The sequence below is a fragment of the Crinia signifera genome, chromosome 1 (genome assembly GCF_055691185.1).
Source record: "Crinia signifera chromosome 1, ASM5569118v1, whole genome shotgun sequence".
NCBI classification, from domain to species: domain Eukaryota; kingdom Metazoa; phylum Chordata; class Amphibia; order Anura; family Myobatrachidae; genus Crinia; species Crinia signifera.
The window spans coordinates 60914922-60937169 of NC_139217.1; the positions used below are offsets into that span (position 1 = coordinate 60914922).

Below are 22248 nucleotides of genomic sequence, written 5' to 3' on the forward strand. Positions count from 1 at the left end.
CATAAGGTAGTGGTCTGAATGTGCCTTGACTTGTAGTGTGGTGGGATGTATATATGTATGTGTATGTATATTTAATTGAGAGTATCAGTGTGTGTAGTATATATGTATGACAGTGGCAGTGGGTGTAGTATATATGTTTGAGAGCGTCAGTGTGTGTAGTATGTTTGAGAGCGTCAGTGTGTGTAGTATGTATGTATGACAACGGCAGTGTGTGCAGTATTTATGACAGTGGCAGTGTGTGTAGTATATATGTATGACAGTGGCAGTGTGTGTAGTATGTATGACAGTGGCAGTGTGTGTAGTATGTATGACAGTGTCAGTGTGTGTAGTATGTGTGTATGACAGCGGCAGTGTGTGTAGTATGTATGAATGAGAGTATCAGTATGTATGACAGCGTCAGTGTGTGTAGTATGTATGTATGACAGCATCAGTGTGTGTAGTATGTATGCATGACAGCGGCAGTGTGTGTAGTATGTATGCATGACAGCGCCAGTGTGTGTAGTATGTATGCATGACAGCGCCAGTGTGTGTAGTATGTATGCAGGACAGCGGCAGTGTGTGTAGTATGTATGCATGACAGCGCCAGTGTGTGTAGTATGTATGCATGACAGCGCCAGTGTGTGTAGTATGTATGATAGTGTCAGTGTGTGTAGTATGTGTGTATGACAGCGGCAGTGTGTGAAGTATGTATGAATGAGAGTATCAGTATGTATGACAGCGTCAGTGTGTGTAGTATGTATGTATGACAGCGTCAGTGTGTGTAGTATGTATGCATGACAGCGCCAGTGTGTGTAGTAAGTATGCATGACAGCGCCAGTGTGTGTAGTATGTATGCATGACAGCGCCAGTGTGTGTAGTATGTATGCATGACAGCGCCAGTGTGTGTAGTATGTATGCATGACAGCGCCAGTGTGTGTAGTATGTATGCATTACAGCGGCAGTGTGTGTAGTATGTATGCATGACAGCGCCAGTGTGTGTAGTATGTATGCATGACAGCGCCAGTGTGTGTAGTATGTATGACAGTGTCAGTGTGTGTAGTATGTGTGTATGACAGCGGCAGTGTGTGTAGTATGTATGAATGAGAGTATCAGTATGTATGACAGCGTCAGTGTGTGTAGTATGTATGTATGACAGCGCCAGTGTGTGTAGTATGTATGCATGACAGCGCCAGTGTGTGTAGTATGTATGCATGACAGCGCCAGTGTGTGTAGTATGTATGCATGACAGCGCCAGTGTGTGTGGTATGTATGTATGAATGACAGCGTCAGTGTGTGTAGTATGTATGTATGACAGCGCCAGTGTGTGTGGTATTCATGTATGACAGCGTCAGTGTGTGTAGTATGTTTGTATGACAGCGGCAGTGTGTGTAGTATGTATGCATGACAGCGGCAGTGTGTGTAGTATGTATGCATGACAGCGGCAGTGTGTGTAGTATGTATGCATGACAGCGGCAGTGTGTGTAGTATGTATGAATGACAGCGCCAGTGTGTGTAGTATGTATGAATGACAGCGCCAGTGTGTGTAGTATGTATGAATGACAGCGCCAGTGTGTGTAGTATGTATGAATGACAGCGGCAGTGTGTGTAGTATGTATGGTAGAAGATGGTGCTATCTGTGTCCTGGGGAGAGGGGATGTAAAATGGAGGTAAGTTTTACCTCCATTTTACATTTTAATTTGATTGCTCTGCATCAGATGAAAACATTCCAAAGTGCACTAGTGGATGGGGCCTTTACACTTGAAGAGACCCCCTCCCACCACATAACAGAATTTAGAATTATTCGTTGTGCTATAATGTAAATTTTTGCTCAATCTGGGTGCCATAACGTGAATTTTGGATCTTTTTTGTGTGGCATAACGTGAATTTTGACTCATTCCATGGGATTTTTGGCTTATTCTATGTGGCATAATATGAACTTTAGCACATTCAGTGTGGCATAATGTGACTTTTGGCTCAATCTGTGCGGCATAATATGTTAGGGGCAAGTATAAGGGGCCTACTATTGTGTTGCATGATGTGTAAAAGGGGTATATGGTGTGCTACAATACAGTGAAAGACACACCCTTTTGAGTGACCACACCTTGCTGGAAGTGTTAAGTGGTGCCCCAGCTGATATAATTGCCCACCCGTGGTATGTACATGTATAAAATGTCATTAACCAGCATGTTATTTTTGGTGTCTAACCACTAAAGTTTGATGGTATTATCACCTGCTAGGGGGCACCAACAAAAATCTTGCCTGGGGCATCAAATTGGATAAGTAATTGTAAAAAGTAAGTAAGTAAAAGTATACAAATTGTAAGTATACTGTGTATACAGTATAAGCTACTGTATACAGTATGTGTGTATGTATGTACAGGTATACAGTATGTGTGTATGTATGTACAGGTATACAGTATGTGTGTATGTATGTACAGGTGTACAGTATGTGTGTATGTATGTACAGGTATACAGTATGTGTGTATGTATGTACAGGTATACAGTATGTGTGTATGTATGTACAGGTGTACAGTATGTGTGTATGTATGTACAGGTATACAGTATGTGTGTATGTATGTACAGGTATACAGTATGTGTGTATGTATGTACAGGTGTACAGTATGTATATTCACCAACTACCAGTAGGCAACATGCTGTGAGTTTTATTATTAAGATAAATCTCTTTGGAGTGCTGGTTACTGTTGTCACTGAATAGAATATATATATATATATGTGTGTGTACGGTAGGGATACACTCAGGGTAACTCTCTCCCCCAATCCCCCTAACCCTTCTCCCCACGCAGCCTGAACCTATCCCTCCCCTCTAGTGCCTGACTCTAACCCCCGCACCCCACCGCCTAAACCAAACACCCCCACTTCGCATCATGACCTTGGTATTATTGTGTGGCCACGCCCCTTCCCCGTGAAGCCACTCCCCTATATTTTTGGCTTGAGCACCCACCAGCAAAAACATAAATCGGCACCTATGCTTGCAACACTGTTTATTAGTAATTGAAACATAGAATATGAATTCAGATAAGAACCACTTGGCCCACCTAGTCTGTAGCAATGGGATTTTATTGCAGGCATCACATTATTTATGTATATTGAGTGAGAAGAAATATAAATATCACAGCAACTATTTACAAATAATTAAGTTCAATATTGTGGACAGCAAGTTATCAATGATATAATGCAAAATTTCCAAAATATATAGTTAATAATGTTATATAGAAATATATACAACAACAAGCATTTAAGCATATATACACCCATATATAGAGTTAGACACGCCCTTTGGAGGAGCATGACACGCCCCCAATTGCACACAGAATTGTACTACTAACTATAATCTTCCTGAAACAAGTTTTCAAAAGTAGGCAAGAATATTTTGCACTTAATAACCCCGTAGCATTAAATAGACACCGTCAAGTGTATGTGTACATTTCACAGTAACAGCTGCCGGACTTCACAGATTGACTCACATTGTCTTCAACAACCCTTCAACATTTAATTGTAGAAAACCGGTGCAGGGGTGAGGCCATGGGCAGAGGGAGCTGCCTTTCACTGTGTCCTTGTAATGCTGCTATGGATATCTGGAAGCCAGGACACTGCACCCGGTACAAACGGAAGCGGTACATCTGTCAGAATGAACTTAGGTCTACAGTCATTAGGTCGACCCCACTAGGTCGACTGGCAGGAAGGTCGACCTGACTTAAGGTCGACATGGGCCAAGGTCGACATGACTTAAGGTCGAATTTGCATAAAGGTCGACATGAGGAAGGTCGACTGGTCATAAGGTCGACATGGGTTTTTCACTGTTTTTTTTATCCGAATGTCGACACAGTCGACATGGACACAGTTGGCAATGAGAATCGGACCCTCGCAGCGCTCGCTTTGCTCGCAATGCTTCGGGCACGGTGCCGCGCTGCGCTCGGCACACTATTTTATTCTCCCACCACGCCCTAGTGGATGGTAGGGCATGAAATACCGCCTGTTGGCACATGTCGGCTCAAAAAACAGTGAAAAACCCATGTCGACCGTATGACCAGTCGACCTTCCTCATGTCGACCTTTATGCAAATTCGACCTTAAGTCATGTCGACCTTGGCCCATGTCGACCTTAAGTCAGGTCGACCTTCCTGCCAGTCGACCTAGTGGGGTCGACCTAATGACTGTAGACCTAAGTTCATTCTAATAGATGACCGCTTCCCGTACAAACAGTACAGCCCTTGTTTTGTCAATTAGACCTTAAAAAAATATACTGTACCGGTTAAGTTGATACAGTTAGAGAGGTAATGGGGTGGGGGGGATTAAAAAACACAGGTGTGCCAGGATCGTTTTTTCAAGTCAGCCGCTATGAATTTCGTTCACACCTTGGGAAGCCCTGGTGTCTTAGGGGAGCTGCTGTGTTCTGAGGCAGCATAGGGGTGCTCGGAGGTCTGATGCATACAACCCAACTATCTCGATTTTTGCAGGAATGTCCCGTTTATCTTTGGGTCAATCCCACATCCTGTTCCCATAGTTGGAAGTCCCCCCTGCTACCCACTGTTCTGCCTAGCAGAGCACCGGTTTAGAGGGGGGGGGGGGCCTTCATGGGGTCAGTACACCTGGACCCCCCTCTATCTAGGGCCCCCCTGTGGTCGGCATGAATTTTTTTAGCTAAAGGTTTTGTGCATGGTAGTGGGGTAGTGCTGCAGCTTCACCTATCTGCCAATTTGACAATGATTGGTGCTGAGCATCAGGAACCGAGGCACACAAGTGTGTAGTGCATTACTGGGAGTTGACTAAGTCCCATGAGAATGCACAAGAGGTCGGAGGCTGAGAGGCTTGTGCTTAGCTTTGATTGGTTGGAGCTTTTTACATGCTTCTAAGGCTCGTGGAGGACAGCAGCAGCAGCCTCGTCATGGGAGGGTTTTTAATCAGAGGCAGCACTGAGCCTGTGAGGGCCCCTAATTTCCCTCCTCCACTGCCACCAATGTTGGGAGGTATGCTGATGGGTGGTTGATGTACATGAGTGGCAGATGTAAAAGACCACCAGAGTCTACAGCGCATATGCAGGTCTCTGAGAACATGGTGTCTGCACCTTGTTCCCAAGGACATCTCAATTGCACACATACAAGTCACCAGTACAATTTTCACAGCGTTTAATGTGTGCAGCACCACCCACCACAGGACTCCGGACTGGTAAGTATAAAAATATGGCTTTGCGGTGTGTGGTGTGGTGGCACTCCCCTGGACCCATGTGCACTGCACAGCTTGCAAATTGTGCAGATTTTAACCTCTCCCCCTTTACTAAATATATCTGCAATGGGTCCTGTAGTGAGGGTGATGTTGTCTCCATAATTAAACATTAACCTTCATGCAGTTGGTTGTTATGTCACTAAAAAGTCAAATTGTGCAACTCAAAAAAATACTCCAGGTGTTCGAGCTAAAGATTTTGCACTCATAAAATGAATTTCCCAAAAATACATTTTAATGTAATTTTGTGTTAAAATTAACAATTTAATCACAAAATATAAATTTTCCTGCAAAAAATAATAATTGTGTCATAGTTTTTTCTTTCTTCTTTCTTTTTTTTAACTGACGCTTCCTTAGGACAAGTCGGACCCAATTCTCCTGTGAGCCGCCCGGGAGCTCCCCGGGAGGCTCACACACAATTTGGCACTTGATGAGCCAAATTTGACATGTGATAAATCGCCTGCGATTTATCACATGTCGGGGCGCAGGGGGCGGGCGGTGAGGGTCAGTGGGCGGCGGTGCTCTTATCAGGGGGAGCAGTGGGGCGGGCAGCAGGTCCCTGAGTGCTAAGCTGGCGGTGCCGGGGAGTGCTGACCTGGCCGGGCGGTGATGATCATAGATATCAGCACAACAGCGCTGCGGGGCGGGTATTAGATTTTAAAATACCTGTCAAATGACTGGCCGTTCTCTGATTGGCTGGCTGAGAGCTAATTACCTCTGCGGCACCACCAGCAGAGGTTCCTTTTCATCAGCGACCATCTCTGGTCGCTGATGAAAAGGAGACACTGGGCAATATATTGCTCAGCAATATCTCCCCCCTTGTGTACGGGGCTTAAGAAATATATTTCCGGGAACTGGAGATATCTGCAGTCAAGCAAGCTGTCCTCCCACCAGAAAATGATGAATAATAAGCCCACTCCACTATACACCCCTCCTCTGCATATTAAACATCCTCTACCACCCTGGAAGTTATGTATCAGGACCCCTTCATTCAGCCCAATGCCCCCTTCTCCCACCTCATCTCCCACCATCTGTGCGGTTGATATAATACCCCCTACCACCCGCGGGACATCAAAGCCTCCGCTCATAGCACCCCCCACTCCTACCGCTGGAGGATCGGTAGGGGCCCCAATACATTGCTATGCCCAGGCGTCTACACTGCTGTGTGTGTGTGTGTGTGTATATATATATATTTTTTTTTTTTTTTTGTTATTATTATTATTTATATACATTTGGTCTATCTATAATACTTTAACTGACCCTGCATATACTGGGTCACCTAAGTGTCCATCTCCGTGCTTTGTTCCGCCCGTCTGGAAACCCCCTTCTGAAAATCCTGCGTTTGCCCCTGGCTGTGCTCTGCAGTGAAACAGCTACTGTGCAGGAAGGACCCAGACCAAGCTAGACCAGCTCAGCCACCAGAGACAACGTATGGCACATAGTAGGCGTGGCTTGGGTAAAGCTAGATGTGGGATCAAGGGAGGCTGCAACCAGCGCAGACAGACAACCTCGGAGAGTGAGAGCATACAGGTACTCCCCTCCAAACCCTGCCTCCGTATTCCGGGATCAGTGGGAGTTCCGGTGTCTATTTCAAATTAATAATAATAAAAATTGTAAAAAAAAAAAAAAAAAGAGTGTGGCACAGTCTGAGCAGCTTACGGACTCAAACAGTCCCAAACAGTCTACAAGGTACTGGCCTGGGTGGCAGCTGGCACCCTGCCATCCTGACCAGCCCACCAGTGTCTGCTGCATATTGTGAAATTGGGTTGGGGTCGAGGAGGGGGGGGGGGAGGGGGCAAATTATATTTTTGCACCTGGGCCCACCACCTTCAAGTTCCGCCACTGCACCATGCATCAATTTTATGAACAGTTTTGACTTAAAGATATCTTATTATTATTAATAATAATAATATACATGAAACACTGACAAATAACACACTGACGCATATTCAGTTTATTTTATCACAATGAACAACATAGGGGTTCACTCATGGCAATAACTTGCTAAAATCCTGTTTTTTTCTGTAAAGGCAAAATAACCTTACTGTCATAATATCTGAAGTATTGCAGATGATGAGATGAGTAAGCGTGCTACTGGCATGCAGGACGTTGGACTACACAGAAAGCCAAGGGGGCTAATGCAGACTGCAGTCACTGTATCAAAAGCCCCGCCCACTTGTAGACATCTCCGCCTTTTCAGAGAGTTTTTAAAGACCGGTTATACATTTATTCTAGCAAAACTAGCTAAACAGACACATATGAGAGAACCATATACCCACATTATTTACACATGACATATTTATAGAATCAATATATTAATCTGTGACCTTCCTGTTAAAAAAAATCCATGAAATAATGGTGTTTTCTGTCCCCACCCCCTTTCTAGCATTTTATTTACATATCTATTTTGGTCAGAATTGTGTTGATTAATGCAAGTCGCTATGTGTACAGGTGTTGTGTGAAGGTGCACTTTGCTAAAATGTGAGTGCAATAGTCCATGGTTATCGCTGTTATGGGGGGATGTATGTTTGAGGCTGTCCTTATTAAACAATAAATTAAGCACCTTTACCAATTTATATTATGTTTTTACGATGGTGACGAAACCCTGGTCTAAATTGCACAGATAATTTTTGTGTCATCCCGCGATCACCCCTAGAGCCGCCCGGGAGGTTCCCGGGTGCCATGACTGCATACAATACATCGTATAAGGTCATTTTGCACACGATATATCACATGCGATCCCAGCCAAGTCTGCCTGGCTTGGCTGCGATCCGGCAGATCTCTCCTTTTGGCAGTGCGACTCACAGGCTCCAATGCGATGCGCAGCAGATTGCATTGGGCCTGCTTCCAAATACATGCAATTTGGATGCTTTTTATGTGGTTGATCGGCATAATCGCATAAAAAATGACCAAATCGCATGTATATTGCCCTAGTGTATGGGCACCTTCAGACCATGAAACAAAACATCGATGTTGGTCAATTTTAAACCATCGTTGTGAAGTACCTTTCCCCTTACAGTCTAGAACAGGGGTGGCCAAATCATTCCTTGAGATCTACTAACAGTTCATGTTTTTCAGACCACCTGTAGATCTGTAGAATGTCGGTTAGGAATGAATGCAGCACATGTTTGAAAATGTGACTGCATCTGTGCACCAGCTAGGTGGCCTGGAAAAGTGAACTGTTGGTAGATCTCGAGGACTGGTTTGGCTATCGCTGGTCTAGAAAATCCAACTGCACCGTTCAGTTTCTTATGGTCTGACTGTAAAGTCCCATACACACTACATGACCGCAACTGTGGATGATATAGTAAGTTAACCATATTGGCCACCGATACCGTCTAATGGCGTCACCGGGACTCACTGAACAAACTGACCTACATGTTCAGTAAATATCACTCATCATTATCATTGCATGGAACACGCATCATTAACGATATCGAGTGTCCACACTAGACGATATTGTGAACAATATAGTTTAGAAGCCCCTTTCTGAGCGATATTGTTAACAATATTGCCTAATATGTATGGGGATGTCTGATGTCAGATAAACGACCGTCAGAATCCCGACTATCGGTGAGTGCAAACTTCCTTATAGCTGCAACCTTAGTACGGCTGGATACAAATGGCTGACTTAGAAAACATACAAATAAATGTTGCAGTATCTTTTAAATTAAATATTCTAACTACATTAAAAAAAAAAAAAATTGAGTTGAGGTGAAAAATGCTTTGTTAAAAGGTTTTTGAGGGCAGACATTAACTCTACACCCTCATCTTCCAAAAGAGATCCGTGGTCAACTTGTGGCACTTCCTGACACTATTCTGCTACTCCTCCATTATAACCAGTCAATGGTTGGCTGAGCATCATAAGTAGAGTAGTATCACCTCTAGGCCTATTACCCATCATGCTTAGCCAACCTGTGACTGGCACAGGTAAGCAAGAGCTGAAAAAGTATCTCTATCCAAGACATTTCTCAGCAGTTTTATTCTGAACTGTGGCATAAAGTAACTATAAGATAAATGACCAGTGAGAAACCATGGTCACTAACCTTCCGTGGCATGTAGTGTAGAACCAACGGATGAGGGTAAGGCATTTGTCTGACCCCCCACACACTTCCCATAACTCCAAAACAGAGTCACTCCTAGTGAAGAGACTAGCAGCATTTTATTTATATAAATAAATGTTTTTTTTTTTATAAAAAGTGCTACTAATCTGTTATAGTGGAATGTCGTAAGTGGGCAAATTTGAAAAAAAAAAGCAACGTCCCCATCCCCCCCGCACAGTGACTTTTTCTTTTTTTAAATAACGAAAAAATAATTACAGTAGAACTGCAGTTTATAAATTAAATAAGCACTGATGTCAAGAACAGCACACGTCTCTGCCAGTGATGCATGGGAACGGGATAACAAATCCCAAAAAAGGGGTGTTGTCTCTCTTGTAAACGTGCTCAGAGACACATTGAAAAGATGGACCAGTCTTTGGCTTCCGCCAAGAAAATGGAGTGAAATCAATAGAACAGTCCATTGGGTGCAGTGGCGCTCAGCACTGGCTGAAGCCGGCTTTCTTTTTAATTAGGAAACAAGCGGTGTGCTGGTGTTTTATGGGGCGCAGTTTTCTCCGCTTCCTCTTGTACTTTTTAATGATTGCGACAGTTATTAATAGAATGATGGTGGTAAAAAGACAAAGGCAGAAGAAGATGAGCGGCTTCCTCTGCTGGATGTATGAACAGAAAGGACACAAGTTCTCTGCAATCGTCATCCTGCATGAGTTTCTCCCGTGATCCAACGGGAAGCCATTTGCTGTAATGATGTCGCTGTATGCACGCACTGAAGCCTTGGCTTTGAAGCTGTACAAGGCAGAGTTGTAGAATCCATATTGGGGTTTTGTTTTATCAGTCAGCTTAAATGCATAGTACCCTTTCACGTTGATGCCATCTTGTAGGTAGGCTAGAAGAGAACGAGATAGAGTGGGGTTAGTAATATTACATACCAATCCTCATTCCCAGGACAAAAGAATACAGACATACTGTATTGATACTGCAGTATTACCTTCTTTATTAGTGACTTCTATGTTTGATAGTGAGTCACTTTAATTGCGTAAATGATAACTTAATTATACTTTTTGGAAGAATGTTCTCTAATTGCATCACAGTCAGGAGAGAACAAATAGGGTTCCCTTAGTATACGGTGAGTGAAAAGTTGTCTATATCTCCCAGAATGCTGTAGACTCTAAGGATGGGCCATTGCCGTTGATGGTTGCCATCAATAATAGTGCAACTGGCCTTCGATAGTGCCATACTATGCAATGGATGACCATCAATGTTTTTACCTATTGATGGTCATCCATTTTCTTTCACTGATTGGTCTGGGGACGGGGCTTCTCCGTTTCGGGGGTGGAGCTATGCTCCGTGTTCCAGCTTTTTTGGGGGAAAAAAAGAAAACCAAAACTATTTGTTTATGCCATCGAAGGGGTTCTCCCACATCGCTGGCAACACTATCCATAAACCATCAATGATTTTCAATCCTCAATGGTCGATGGCCATCCCTAATAGACACTCCCACATTAGAAGGAGACCGCTCCAACTCCTATAAGAGCAGACAGTTCTACCACAGAGCGCCTAACTACCAAAAGGTCCATCTCAGTGGTTCACTGTGGCCACCTCTCTTTTATCATCTACGACACCTCAATGCCTCAAAGAAGCTAGAAGAGCCAAGGATAGTGATGTACAGGGTATATAGTACATTACACAAATGTGCCTTATACAATACAGCAGTGTTTTTCAACCACTGTGCTGTGGCATGTGCCTTGAGCTGTTCTCAAGTGTGCCCCCAGATCTAGAGATGCCCAAACCAGTTTGCAGCCACCACTGGTTCAACTGTTATTTACTGGTCTCTTCTTTTCATGTAAAGGGCCAATGTATTTTATTTTTGTTACCTGTGGGGACCATTGTGATTTTTTTTTTTATATGGGGACCAATAGGTTCGTTTTTTTCCCTGTGGGGGCCAATGTGTTTTGCCCTGTGGGACCGCAAGGTAAAAAGGTTGAAAATCACTGCAATACAGTATAAAATGCAAAGCATCACACAACAGATACATAATGATAAATAGGATGCATTACAGGGGTGAGTATGGCAATATGTAAAGCGCAAAAGCGGAATATGCTGCGCTATATAAGAAACTAAATAAATACATAAATGAACATTATATGATGGGATAAATTATACTTGCTGTATTGATGGAGGAGATGATATATTAGGGCCATTTTGGGAGAAGTGGAAGACATGACATAATTAATAGGGAAGTGATGTTATGGGTTTAATGAGGGAGATGAGGATCTGGAGGATTGATGATATGTTGGATAATTGGGAATGATGATATGGGGGGACTAATAGAGAAATTGATGATATGATGGATAGGAAAGATGATATGGTGATTCATGTGGGATGAGGAAAAGGCACATTGATAGGAAAGATGATGCTATGGGGGATTGAAGGGGAACATGATGATACGGATAATAGGTACAGTATTGATAGGGAAGATAATATGGTGGAGTTGATATGGGAAAACAAGATTTGGGGCCTTGATAGGTAGATAATGATATGGGCAATAATGGGGAAGATGATTGTTTGAGAGGATATGATATGGGGTATTGAAAGAGCAGATGATGGTATGGGGGGCGGCTGTTTGGGGGAGATGGGGATATGTAGGACTGGTGAGGAGATCACATGGAGGGGAAAACTGGAGCACCACAAAAAGTTTTTGTAACCCATAGAAACCAATGTTTTCAATAGCTAAACAGAACTGATGAGCTGATGGGCTATAGCGTGTTTTTCCTGGGCATACATGCCCCACACTAGATATAATTATATATATATATATATATATATATACTCATAGTTAAACAAAAAAAAACCAATCCTTACCTTGTAATAGTTGCTGGTTGTATTGCTGCACATAATGCTTTCTAAGATCATCATTTTCGGAATATTTGTCTTCCACTCCGTTTGCTGTAATATAAATTGGAACATTTCCATAGCTTTTCTTTATCCAGTTAAGAAGTCTCCTTATCCCATACGGGACTACCGCATGACCATTGGTTGAGGAGAGCCGTGTGGCATCCACGAGAAAAGCTATGTCTTGGACAGTGTCATGTCTGCTGTCATTCTTATCTTCGTAAATCACCAGCCTAGTGGTAAAATGATTCACGGCAAAGAAATCGGCTGCTCCTCTCACCAGCTTCTTCTCTTCCTCTGTGAAACATGGCAGGGATGACTTTGCCATTCCCTTTTGGTTCTTGGCTAGGATATACTGTCTCATGAGAGGTGGATAGTCACCAGAGCCAAATAATGGCTCAGCAAGCCAAGCAATATCAAATTCCAGAAACCGTTTGGCGGCCTCAGCGTGGGAACTGAGAAAGGGATTGGCTGGCTCGGCCCAGTCAGCATGTAGGGCCAATGATATTTGACCTTGTTGGTCAGTCCTATAGATCTTGTCATACAAATGCCATGCCATAGAATGGGCAATGATTGCATTATGGGCCGCTTGGTAAGCGTTATTACGGTTGGTTTGGTAATGGTGACTTAGACGGTTTGGCTCATTAATAGTGATCCACTGCTTCACAAGGTCACCCAGTTCCTGAAAGCACAGCTCTGCATAGTCCCTGAAAGCCTGAGCGATAGTCCTATTTAACCAGCCGCCATTTTCTACCAAAGGTCCAGGAAGACTCAACGAGCTATGTGAGGAGTAGTAAAGCGTCAACATGGTCTTGACTCCAAATTTGGATGCTTCTTCTATCATGCAACGGTAATACCTCAGGACGTCTCTATTAATTGTGGACAAATCACCCTTCGGCAGGATCAAGGACCAGTTGAGAGCAAATCTGTAATGTGTGACTTTCATTTTCGTCAGCAGGTCTACCTGTTTTTTGATGGTGAGGAAATCCGTGCATTGAGCGGTACGCGTCTTAAGCTTCACTCCTTTTATCGGATGCAGTACCCCGTCTCCAGTGACATTCCACACATACAATTTACGATCTATGAACTGAGGAGAAGAGGGAGCCAACTCTGCCTGCAAACAAAATGAGATGTGAATTAGGATCAGTTGGCAGCAATGGCATATTTTGTATAGAGTATTCACCAGAGCCTTATTAAGGGCCCTGGGTTCCCCTCTCTCAGGGGGTGTCCCCTATTGGAGCACTTCTTGCCTATCCACTATTGCTAGCCACTGTATGGGCCACATGCCCAAAGCTTCAAAAGTGATAAAATGGAGAGTGATAAACAACCAGCCAATAAGCTCCTACCTGACATGTCACAGACTGTGCTTGAAACATGTGAGGTAGGAGCTGATTGGCCGGTTGTTTATCACCCTCCATTTTATCACTTTTGAAGTTTAGTGCATCTGGCCCTATAGCAGTGCCGCTTGCAGCAGTGGCACAACATGCAGGGAGAGAGGATGTTGCTTCTGATTAGTGGTAGCAACTTCCCTGGACTCTCCATAGCCCAGCCCCTAGATCTGCCCCTGTGAGCGATGATGACAAGAGGACTAATGTCAGAGAAGTGGGGATACTGTCTATATTAAGTGCACTGGGCCCCCAAGCTTAATCCACCCTGTCATGCGCCAATAATTAACTTTTGTGTAAAGGTGCGCCTTGTCATTTTGCTGCCTGTGTCCACAAATGCTCTTCCATTACACAGAATACTGTAATACATTGCATACTAATAGTGCAAAGCATAAAATAAAAATGTTATTTTAATTATTGTTTAATCGTCTAACATTGAGGAGACCACTCATTTAGGGGTAAATTGACTAAACCTAAATTTTTTAAAAAGTTGATGTTACCCATAGCAACCAATCAGATTCTGTCTATTATTTCTCGATTGCATCCTAGAAAATGATAGACATCTCATTGGTTGCTATGGGCAACATCCCCTCATTTCATTTAAAAAAAAATTGCATAAATTTACCTCACAGACTTTTGCAGTAAGATCTTTATTGGTCAGTACTTTAACGTATCTGCTGCCCTAAATTCTGTGCTCACGCCCCCCCCCCCCCCCGTCCCAAATTTTGTGCTGCCGCCCCCTGCCAGCCTAGTCCCTGGCGCACTCCTGCCTCTCTGCAGCCGGTCATTGTGCTTACCTTCAGTATAGAATCTGTTACTCCCCAGGAGTAGTCGCATGGAAACTGTCCATGAACTACGGAGTCTGCTACCTCCGACGGAAACCCATTGTTATATATGACTTCCTTGTAGTATAGTGCAGAAGATTTGGGCATTATTGATCTGTCCGTCTTGCTGAAATCTACATAAAACAACCCACGCCTGATCTTGTATCCTTCCTGCCATTCAAAGCTGTCCATCAGTGACCATGCGGTGTAGCCGAAAACCTTCACGTCATCGTATCTAATAGCTGACCACATAAAAACAAAACATAATCATTTTACATTAGGAAGATTTAGCAAACCTTCGCTGGTCCTCTTATGGGATGATAAATCTCCCCCTTAATTAGCACATTGCAGATAAGATTATATTTTATGCTAAGCAGCAAAAGCCACTCACATAATTATAAGGGAGGGTTCTTTTAAGAAGCATTTCCATTTTCAGGACTTAGATAGAACATAGGCCCTCATATTAATGTAAGAAAATGTCATTATTACTGTATATACTGTAGTGCCAGTTTAGTTAACTTACAATAGCAGAGTGGTGGCAGCCATTTTGAAGGCTGGCAAAATATTTGTGAAAATGCTGGCAATCAATTCACTAAGGGCCTGATCCAGGGGTGCACACAAATATAGTCAAGATTTTGATCCCATACGCATCGATTCTGCAAAAATATGCAAATTTGCATAGAGATGCCCACTGATGCCGTCTGTAATCCTTCATTTGCTTCATCAATCATACATTGGTCACACCTTTGATCTTCCGAGCAACCCTATGTTGCTGTGTGGGGACATTTACCAACGGATGTTTGACCGATGGTCAATATACCGACACCCATTGAAGGATAGTCAAAATACAGACACTGCCAATATACCGACATTCATTATAACGACATGTTCAATTGATCAACGGGATACGGTCGATGGGTCGACCATAAGATGGTCGAAGTCATTAGGTTGACACTGTTGGGTCGACATGCTGGAAGGTCGACAGCGGTCTAGGTCGACATGGGTCAAGGTCGACATGGAACAATGCCGACACATGCGTTAGGACGACATGGGCGACTGTTTCGAAATTCGGGTAAAAAAAAACCAGTGAAAAACCCCGTAGACCTTTTGACTGTCGACCTAACCCATGTCGACCTAGACACCTGTCAACCTAGACACCTGTCAACCTTGAGCCCTGTCAATCCAACATTTGGTCGACCCAATTCCTGATCGACATAGTCGAAATACCGACATTTAATATGCTGACAGGTCTACATGTTGACATGAGTTTTCAAGCAATTTTGCCCAAAAGACAGACTTTTTCATAGTTTCCCATCCCAGTGGACCTGGAGGGGGGATATAATAGTGTGCCAAGTGCAGCAAGGCACCGTGCCCGTCTAAATGTTGATATTTTGACCATGTCAGTATAATGAATGTCGGTATATTATCCGTGTCTGTATTTTGACTGTGGGTCAATGGGTGTCGGTATAATGACCGTCGGTCAAACGTCCATCGGGAAATCATACTGAAAATGCTGTGCATGTTAAGATACACCATCAGGTGCAATATCAAAGATTGTGCCATATGGAGGACTTTTTTTTTAGCAGCATTAGTACACACCCTCCAACATGATCCATTCCATTAGGTACAAAATTGCTGGACTTCCTTTCCAGTGACAGTTGCAGCTGTGTGGGTTTGCCGCACTGTCCAAAATTCAAATATGAGAACCGCACCCACTGCCACCCCAAACACAGACAAACATCATTGGCTGTTATTCATTGGCAGTTGGGGTGGTTACACTGTTTGAATTTTGGACTGCACTAGAGCCCCAACCTCTGGAGCCGCCACTGGTAATGAATTCCAGGAACAGAGCATTGTGTACTTAATGGAATGGGTCATGGCGAAGTGTATGGTAGTATGACATCTCAGTCGTGACTGAATCCTCATTGAATCCGGACCTTTATATTTTAGGTACTTGCATAGTTGCCTACCCTCCTGCATTCTGCAGGAGACTCCCTGAAATAACACCAATCTCCCTCTCTCCCTCATTAGTCTAGCAATCTCCCTCATTTCACCTAGCCCACATTACATGGTTACATTTTTGGGGAAAAAAGGAATGAGAGACAGATACATTTACATTGAATCATCAGCGCCATTTCCCAGCACTTTACCAAGTATAGTAGCTCTTACTAACTGCTCTGGGGCTCATCTACATTTGGATATAAGTCATTTTAAAAGTTTCCTCTCAGATGTAGCAGTACACACCCACACTTCGAGATGCCTCTTTAACAATATCTTTTCACAATCTCTCCATATTTGGAACTAGACACGCCCTTTGGGTGGAGCATGACACGCCCCCTCAATAAGGCAGTGCACAAAATTCTCCTACCAATTCTAATCTCCCTCAAACTAGTTTTCAAAAGTAGGCAAGTATGGGTACTTGTAGTGGATCAGATAGGACTATACCCTATACCTCTTTTTGTGCACCATACAGTACAATTTCCTTTCTACCCTGCATTCTTTAGCCAGCCCTGGCACCATTCTCACATTGGAAAGCTGCAGCATCTACCTACCTAGTCGGACATCATTGATAAACTTCTTCAGGATGTATAATGTGACGGTATCTTCAGTCTTGATGTTGCTGTAGGAGAACCAACCGTTTTCCATGATGAGGATTCTGGGACTGTCAAATTCTAACTGTATCCAGTTCAATACCCCCCTTAAATGAAGTGAGACTCGAGCCAACTTGCTGGCATCACTTGATGGCTTAAAGTTATTGGGCCCAAAGGAGAAGGCAAAGAAGTCCGCCGTCCCCTTAATGTGAGCTTTGTCTGCCTGTGAGAATGTCGGTAGGGTTGAGCCGTACTTCCTCTTCAGACTCTCGGGGTAATCGCCATCACCGTGAATAGGTTTAGCAAATCGCCCAAGTACAGTATCAATGGATTCTTGGCATAGCTCAATAGCTGTAGAGTTGATGTTTCTTTTGTCTGGTTCTATCCAATGGGAGCCCAACGTCACAGAGAGGTACCCGTTCTGAGATGGGCGGTAGTGGGTATTATAGGTGTGCCACACCTCCGCATGAGCCTGAAATACATCAGCACAATTTAGTTATAGGGATATTAAATACCAGTTTGCACACTGAGGGGGATATTTACCAAGATGGGATGTTGCCAGGCTCAACCAATCAGATACTATCTATCATCTTCTAGAAGGTGCTAAATAAATAAAAAGTACAGGTACTTGTGGAGTATCACGGCTCCCATCGCATGCCATAAATAGTGGCATGCGATTGGATACGATTTTTGCCGGTTTTAACGAATTTTTACAAAATTGCATGCGATCGCATGCGGTTTTTAACAGAAAAGCATCCAAATGCATTGAAATTAGTATCAAACATGTTCAATGGCCCCAAATGTCCTTTTTGAGGCTGTACCACCCCCACTATCAACGCGAACCCGAAGCGTGGCGAGCGCAGTGAGCCCGCGAGGGGCAGCGGTACGCGTCCTACGACCTTTTCATACCCCCACTATCCACGTCGGCGTGGAGTTGAGAATAGAAAGTGTGGCAAGCGCAGCGAGCCACCGAGCCCGAAGCGTGGCGAGCGCACGCGGACACCTGTGAAGCCCGCAAGGGGACGCGTATACCTGTGAAGGTATCCGTGTCCCCTCGCGGGGCTCGCCACGCTTCGGGCTTGGTGGCTCGCTGCGCTCGCCACACTTTCTGTTCTCAACTCGACGCCGACGTGGATAGTGGGGGTATGAAAAGGTCGTAGGACGCGTACCGCTGCCCCTCGCGGGCTCACTGCGCTCGCCACGCTTCGGGTTCGCGTTGATAGTGGGGGTGGTACAGCCTCAAAAAGGACATTTGGGGCCATTGAACATGTTTGATACTAATTTCAATGCATTTGGATGCTTTTCTGTTAAAAAACGCATGCGATCGCATGCGATCAAATTGCATGCGATGCGATGCGATGCGATTTTTTGCTATACGATGCACATCGTGGGAGGGTGATTGTCCACAAGTACCAAAGTACATTCTGGTTGGTTGCCCCTGTGAAATAGAACTTCCATCCAAATTTCCCTTGAGTGCTTGTACAGTAACTGATAAGCAACTATATATAATGTAGCTTCAGGGATAAATATACTAAAGCTTCTAAAAAAACGAAAATAGGTGATGTTGTCCATAGCAACCAATCATATTGTGTGGGGTTTATTAACTACGATAGGATGTTGCTATGGGCAACCATTCCGATTCTATCTGTTATTTAGAAAGTGCTAAATAAATGAAAAGTACATTCTGATTGCAACATCCCATCTCCAATAGAACTCCCAGCTTAGTAAATAAGCCTGGTCGGTACTTGTGAGTTATCCGGGCGTCCGATTTTAAAATTGTATGCCTTAAGTTAAGGCATACAATCAGATGCGATGCGATACGATATCGCATCGCATCGCATGCGACCATCGGATGCGATGACCCGATTTTTCCATAGGAATCAATGTTAAAATGGACTGAGTCCATTTTAACATGGAATTCAATGGGAAAAAGGGGTCCTTTTCATACCCCTACTATCCAAGTGGGCATGGAGTTGGATATAAACCTGTGGCGAGCGTAGCGAGCCACCGAGCCCGAAGCGTGGCGAGCGAAGCGAGCCCCGCGAGGGGACGGTATTCCGTGTCCCCTCGCGGGGCTCGCTACGCTCGCCACGCTTCGGGCTCGGTGGCTCGCTACGCTCGCCACAGGTTTATATCCAACTCCATGCCCACTTGGATAGTAGGGGTATGAAAAGGACCCCTTTTTCCCATTGAATTCCATGTTAAAATGGACTCAGTCCATTTTAACATTGATTCCTATGGAAAAATCGGGTCATCGCATCGCATCGCATCCGATGGTCGCATGCGATGCGATGTCCCGATCCGACCCGATTTAGAAATCGGACGCCCGGATAACTCACAAGTACCGCCTGGTCTGCCTAAAGGAAGCACCCTCTATGCTGGCGATGAGACGCAGATTATTGGGCGCACTATTTGCTCTGATTTAATCTATAAAGAAAAGAATTGGTAGAGATTTATAACAGAGGGAAGCCAGAATACAAATACAGTTATTATCACACAAAATGTACGAGGTTTGTCTTTTGTACAGTGGCGGGTGGGGAGTTCGACTGGGGCGGCGCACCTATCACACCGTAACGCAGGTGTCCTACGGTGAGCTCAGGGTGGACAGAAACCTCCAGTGGAGCAGAAGGGCAAAGGACTGTATTCTGAGGACATATCTCCCCTCGTCTACACAGGATCTCAAGGGTGGGCATAGGATTAGTTGATATGGAGTAGAAGTGGTATCATCGCACATTGGGGGAAATTTACTAAGATGTGTATTCTACTTCACATGTGATGTTGCTATGGGCAAGCAATCAGCATCTACTCCTTTAATTTATTTAGCACCCTCTAGAAGATATTCACACCGGGGACCGATGATGCGGCTCTGGGCATGCGTATAAGCGAATATATGCATGTGCAGGGCCAGTGTGCGGTGGCATTCGGCACTATCACAGTCGCTGAGGTTTTCCCCTGGGAACGCAGGTGGACGATGCCTGCGTTCGTACATGCGGATAGTACCAATTGGGTAGGTGTACGGTTCATGGGGGGGGGGGGCTGTACGTTCGCCCCGGCGGGCGGCATAAGCTGCTTGCTAAGCGGAAAATGACCACTGCTTGGCAAGCGGTACTGAATCAGGCCCATTATGAGCACCGATACCACTTCTTCCCCATGTACTACCGCAGCAGTGTGTACAGGTGCGCTCTACAATTGGATCCCATCCAGCATCCCCTGCGGCGCATATACCACTAGAAGAATGCGCAAATAGGACTCCGGGTCAAAAACAACAGTAGTCCTATCATCACAAAGGAAGATCTGCCCATAAGAGTTGTCCTTTGTGATTCTTCTCAAGCGTATGAAACGCCGTTATGCCTGTGACCAGTGGCAGGATGCATGTGATGCTTAATGCATGGTATGAAATGAGTGGACAGCTAAAATGTATCCTGATTTTGGGGGTATTTTATCAAACCTGAAGATGACAGAGGGAAGTGTTTCATATAGCAACCCAAATTGGTACTTGTTTAGTTTCACGGCGGCACTTCCCAGAAGATTGTATGCAAATCGTATGCAAATCACACGCGGTATTTGCATACGATTTGCATTCGATTTGCATACAATTCTCCCAATTCTAGTTATCATATCACAGAATGTGCTAGATAAATGCTAACTAGTTGCTATAGAAATACATTTGCTTGTCATCTTTAGTGGGAAGATGACTCCCGGTTTCTGTCACTGCAGAGGCGTGGCATCACAATCTCATCATTGTGACTCCGCCCCCATTATACAGACACTGTATAATAGGGGGTGGATCCATAATGATGCACTTCAATGTCATCGTGTACCCCTCATACTCTGTTGGGGGTGCAGGCGGTCAGGGGGGACTTTCCAGGAGGGTAGGAAAGTATTCGGTGACACCCCTTTGTGGGCTGCACACTCTGCCTTGAAGACCACGCTAGTCTAAACCAGCAATCAAAAATATTATGTGCAGATCGCAGTCTATGCAGATGGGGCTCTAGTTGACCTTTAAAAGCCCCATACACTAGGCCAGGCATGCCCAAAGTCAGGCCCGGGGGCCAATTGCGGCCCGCGCTGTCATTTCAAGTGGCCCGCAGCCTCCAGCTGAAAGCGGGCAGAGCATCAGATGTGGAAAATACAGCACAGGACACTAAAAGTGGGGCCCCGGCGAGCGCGCCTCTACCTTGCTGTCTGCTGCAGTGAGGAGGTGCCAGCCACCACAGTCAGATGTGTTTGCTGTCCTACCCCTGCTGCTGCAATCGTATATCACCCTACTCCACAATCATAGTGACAGCAGTGTTTGGGGAGGGGGGCAGCTAGGGGGAAGCTTGCTCCCGTAACATGCAGAGTGGAGGAGGGCAGCAGCTGGAGCCCAAGCATCTCCTGTCCTTACAGTGCCTGCTTTGCCTCTCCGTCCCCTGGCTTACACAAGGGGCTGGAAAACATACAGAGAAGGGAGGGGGCAGAGTGGGGGACATACAGTGAATGGAGGCAGTGATGGCCATTCAGAGAAGGGGGAGCAGGGGCAGGCTTGGGGACATACAGTGAATGGGGGCAGAGTGGGGTACATAGTGGAGGCACTGATGGACATTGAGAAGGGGGCAGGCTGTGGGACAGAGTGAATGGGTGCAGAGTGGGGAACATACAGTGAATGGGGGACATACAGTGAAGGAGGGGCAGGCTGGGGGACATACAGTGAATGGGGGCAGGCTGGGGGAAATACAGTGAAGGGAAGGCTGGGGGCAGAGTGGGGGACCATTCTGATGTGATTAATGCTTCTAAGAATGTCAGGCTGTATGGTCGGCCTCCCACATTTTCACCTCACCAAATCTGGCCCTCGTCCCAAAAAGTTTGGACACCCCTGCACTAGGCCGAGGTATCGCATGCTAGAATCGCATGCGATACCCCAGCATGTGACCCAACATCTCTCTGGAGGCTGGATCACATACGATATATCATATGTGGTCCATCTGCATACAATATATCATATGCAATCCCATTCACCACTGCTGATGGCTGTCCAATCCGACAGATCTTACGTGCAGCCCGCCCGATCTCCGACTGGGCATCGGAATCGGAGCCAAAACACATCCGATTTGCCACTTTTCATCCAATTTCTCAGCCCGATCTGTTGGACACTAGTGTATGGCCAGCTTAACCCATAACACTAGCACAATGAGACAGCAATGCTAACCACTGTGCGTTCACACGTCATGCCCTTTTCCAATTTCTGTAAGTTGCCATATAAAAGCTTTAGGCTATACAACCCATGGAATCTTGGGAATG

At 44.9% G+C, this 22248-nt stretch overlaps 1 protein-coding gene across 1 annotated transcript in view; it reads right to left on the reverse strand.

Annotated features, from left to right (window-relative positions):
- Positions 1 to 7154: 7154 nt before the first annotated feature.
- Positions 7155 to 22248, reverse strand: part of KLB (klotho beta) — a 29980-nt gene continuing 14886 nt past the window's right edge. Inside the window, exons 2-5 of the mRNA XM_083158398.1 lie at positions 16930 to 17440; positions 14351 to 14619; positions 12139 to 13282; positions 7155 to 10162 (exon numbers count right to left, since the gene is read on the reverse strand). Of these exons, the coding sequence (XP_083014524.1) occupies positions 9756 to 10162; positions 12139 to 13282; positions 14351 to 14619; positions 16930 to 17440 (2331 nt within the window). The 3' untranslated portion in view covers positions 7155 to 9755. The remainder of the gene's footprint in view (positions 10163 to 12138; positions 13283 to 14350; positions 14620 to 16929; positions 17441 to 22248) is intronic.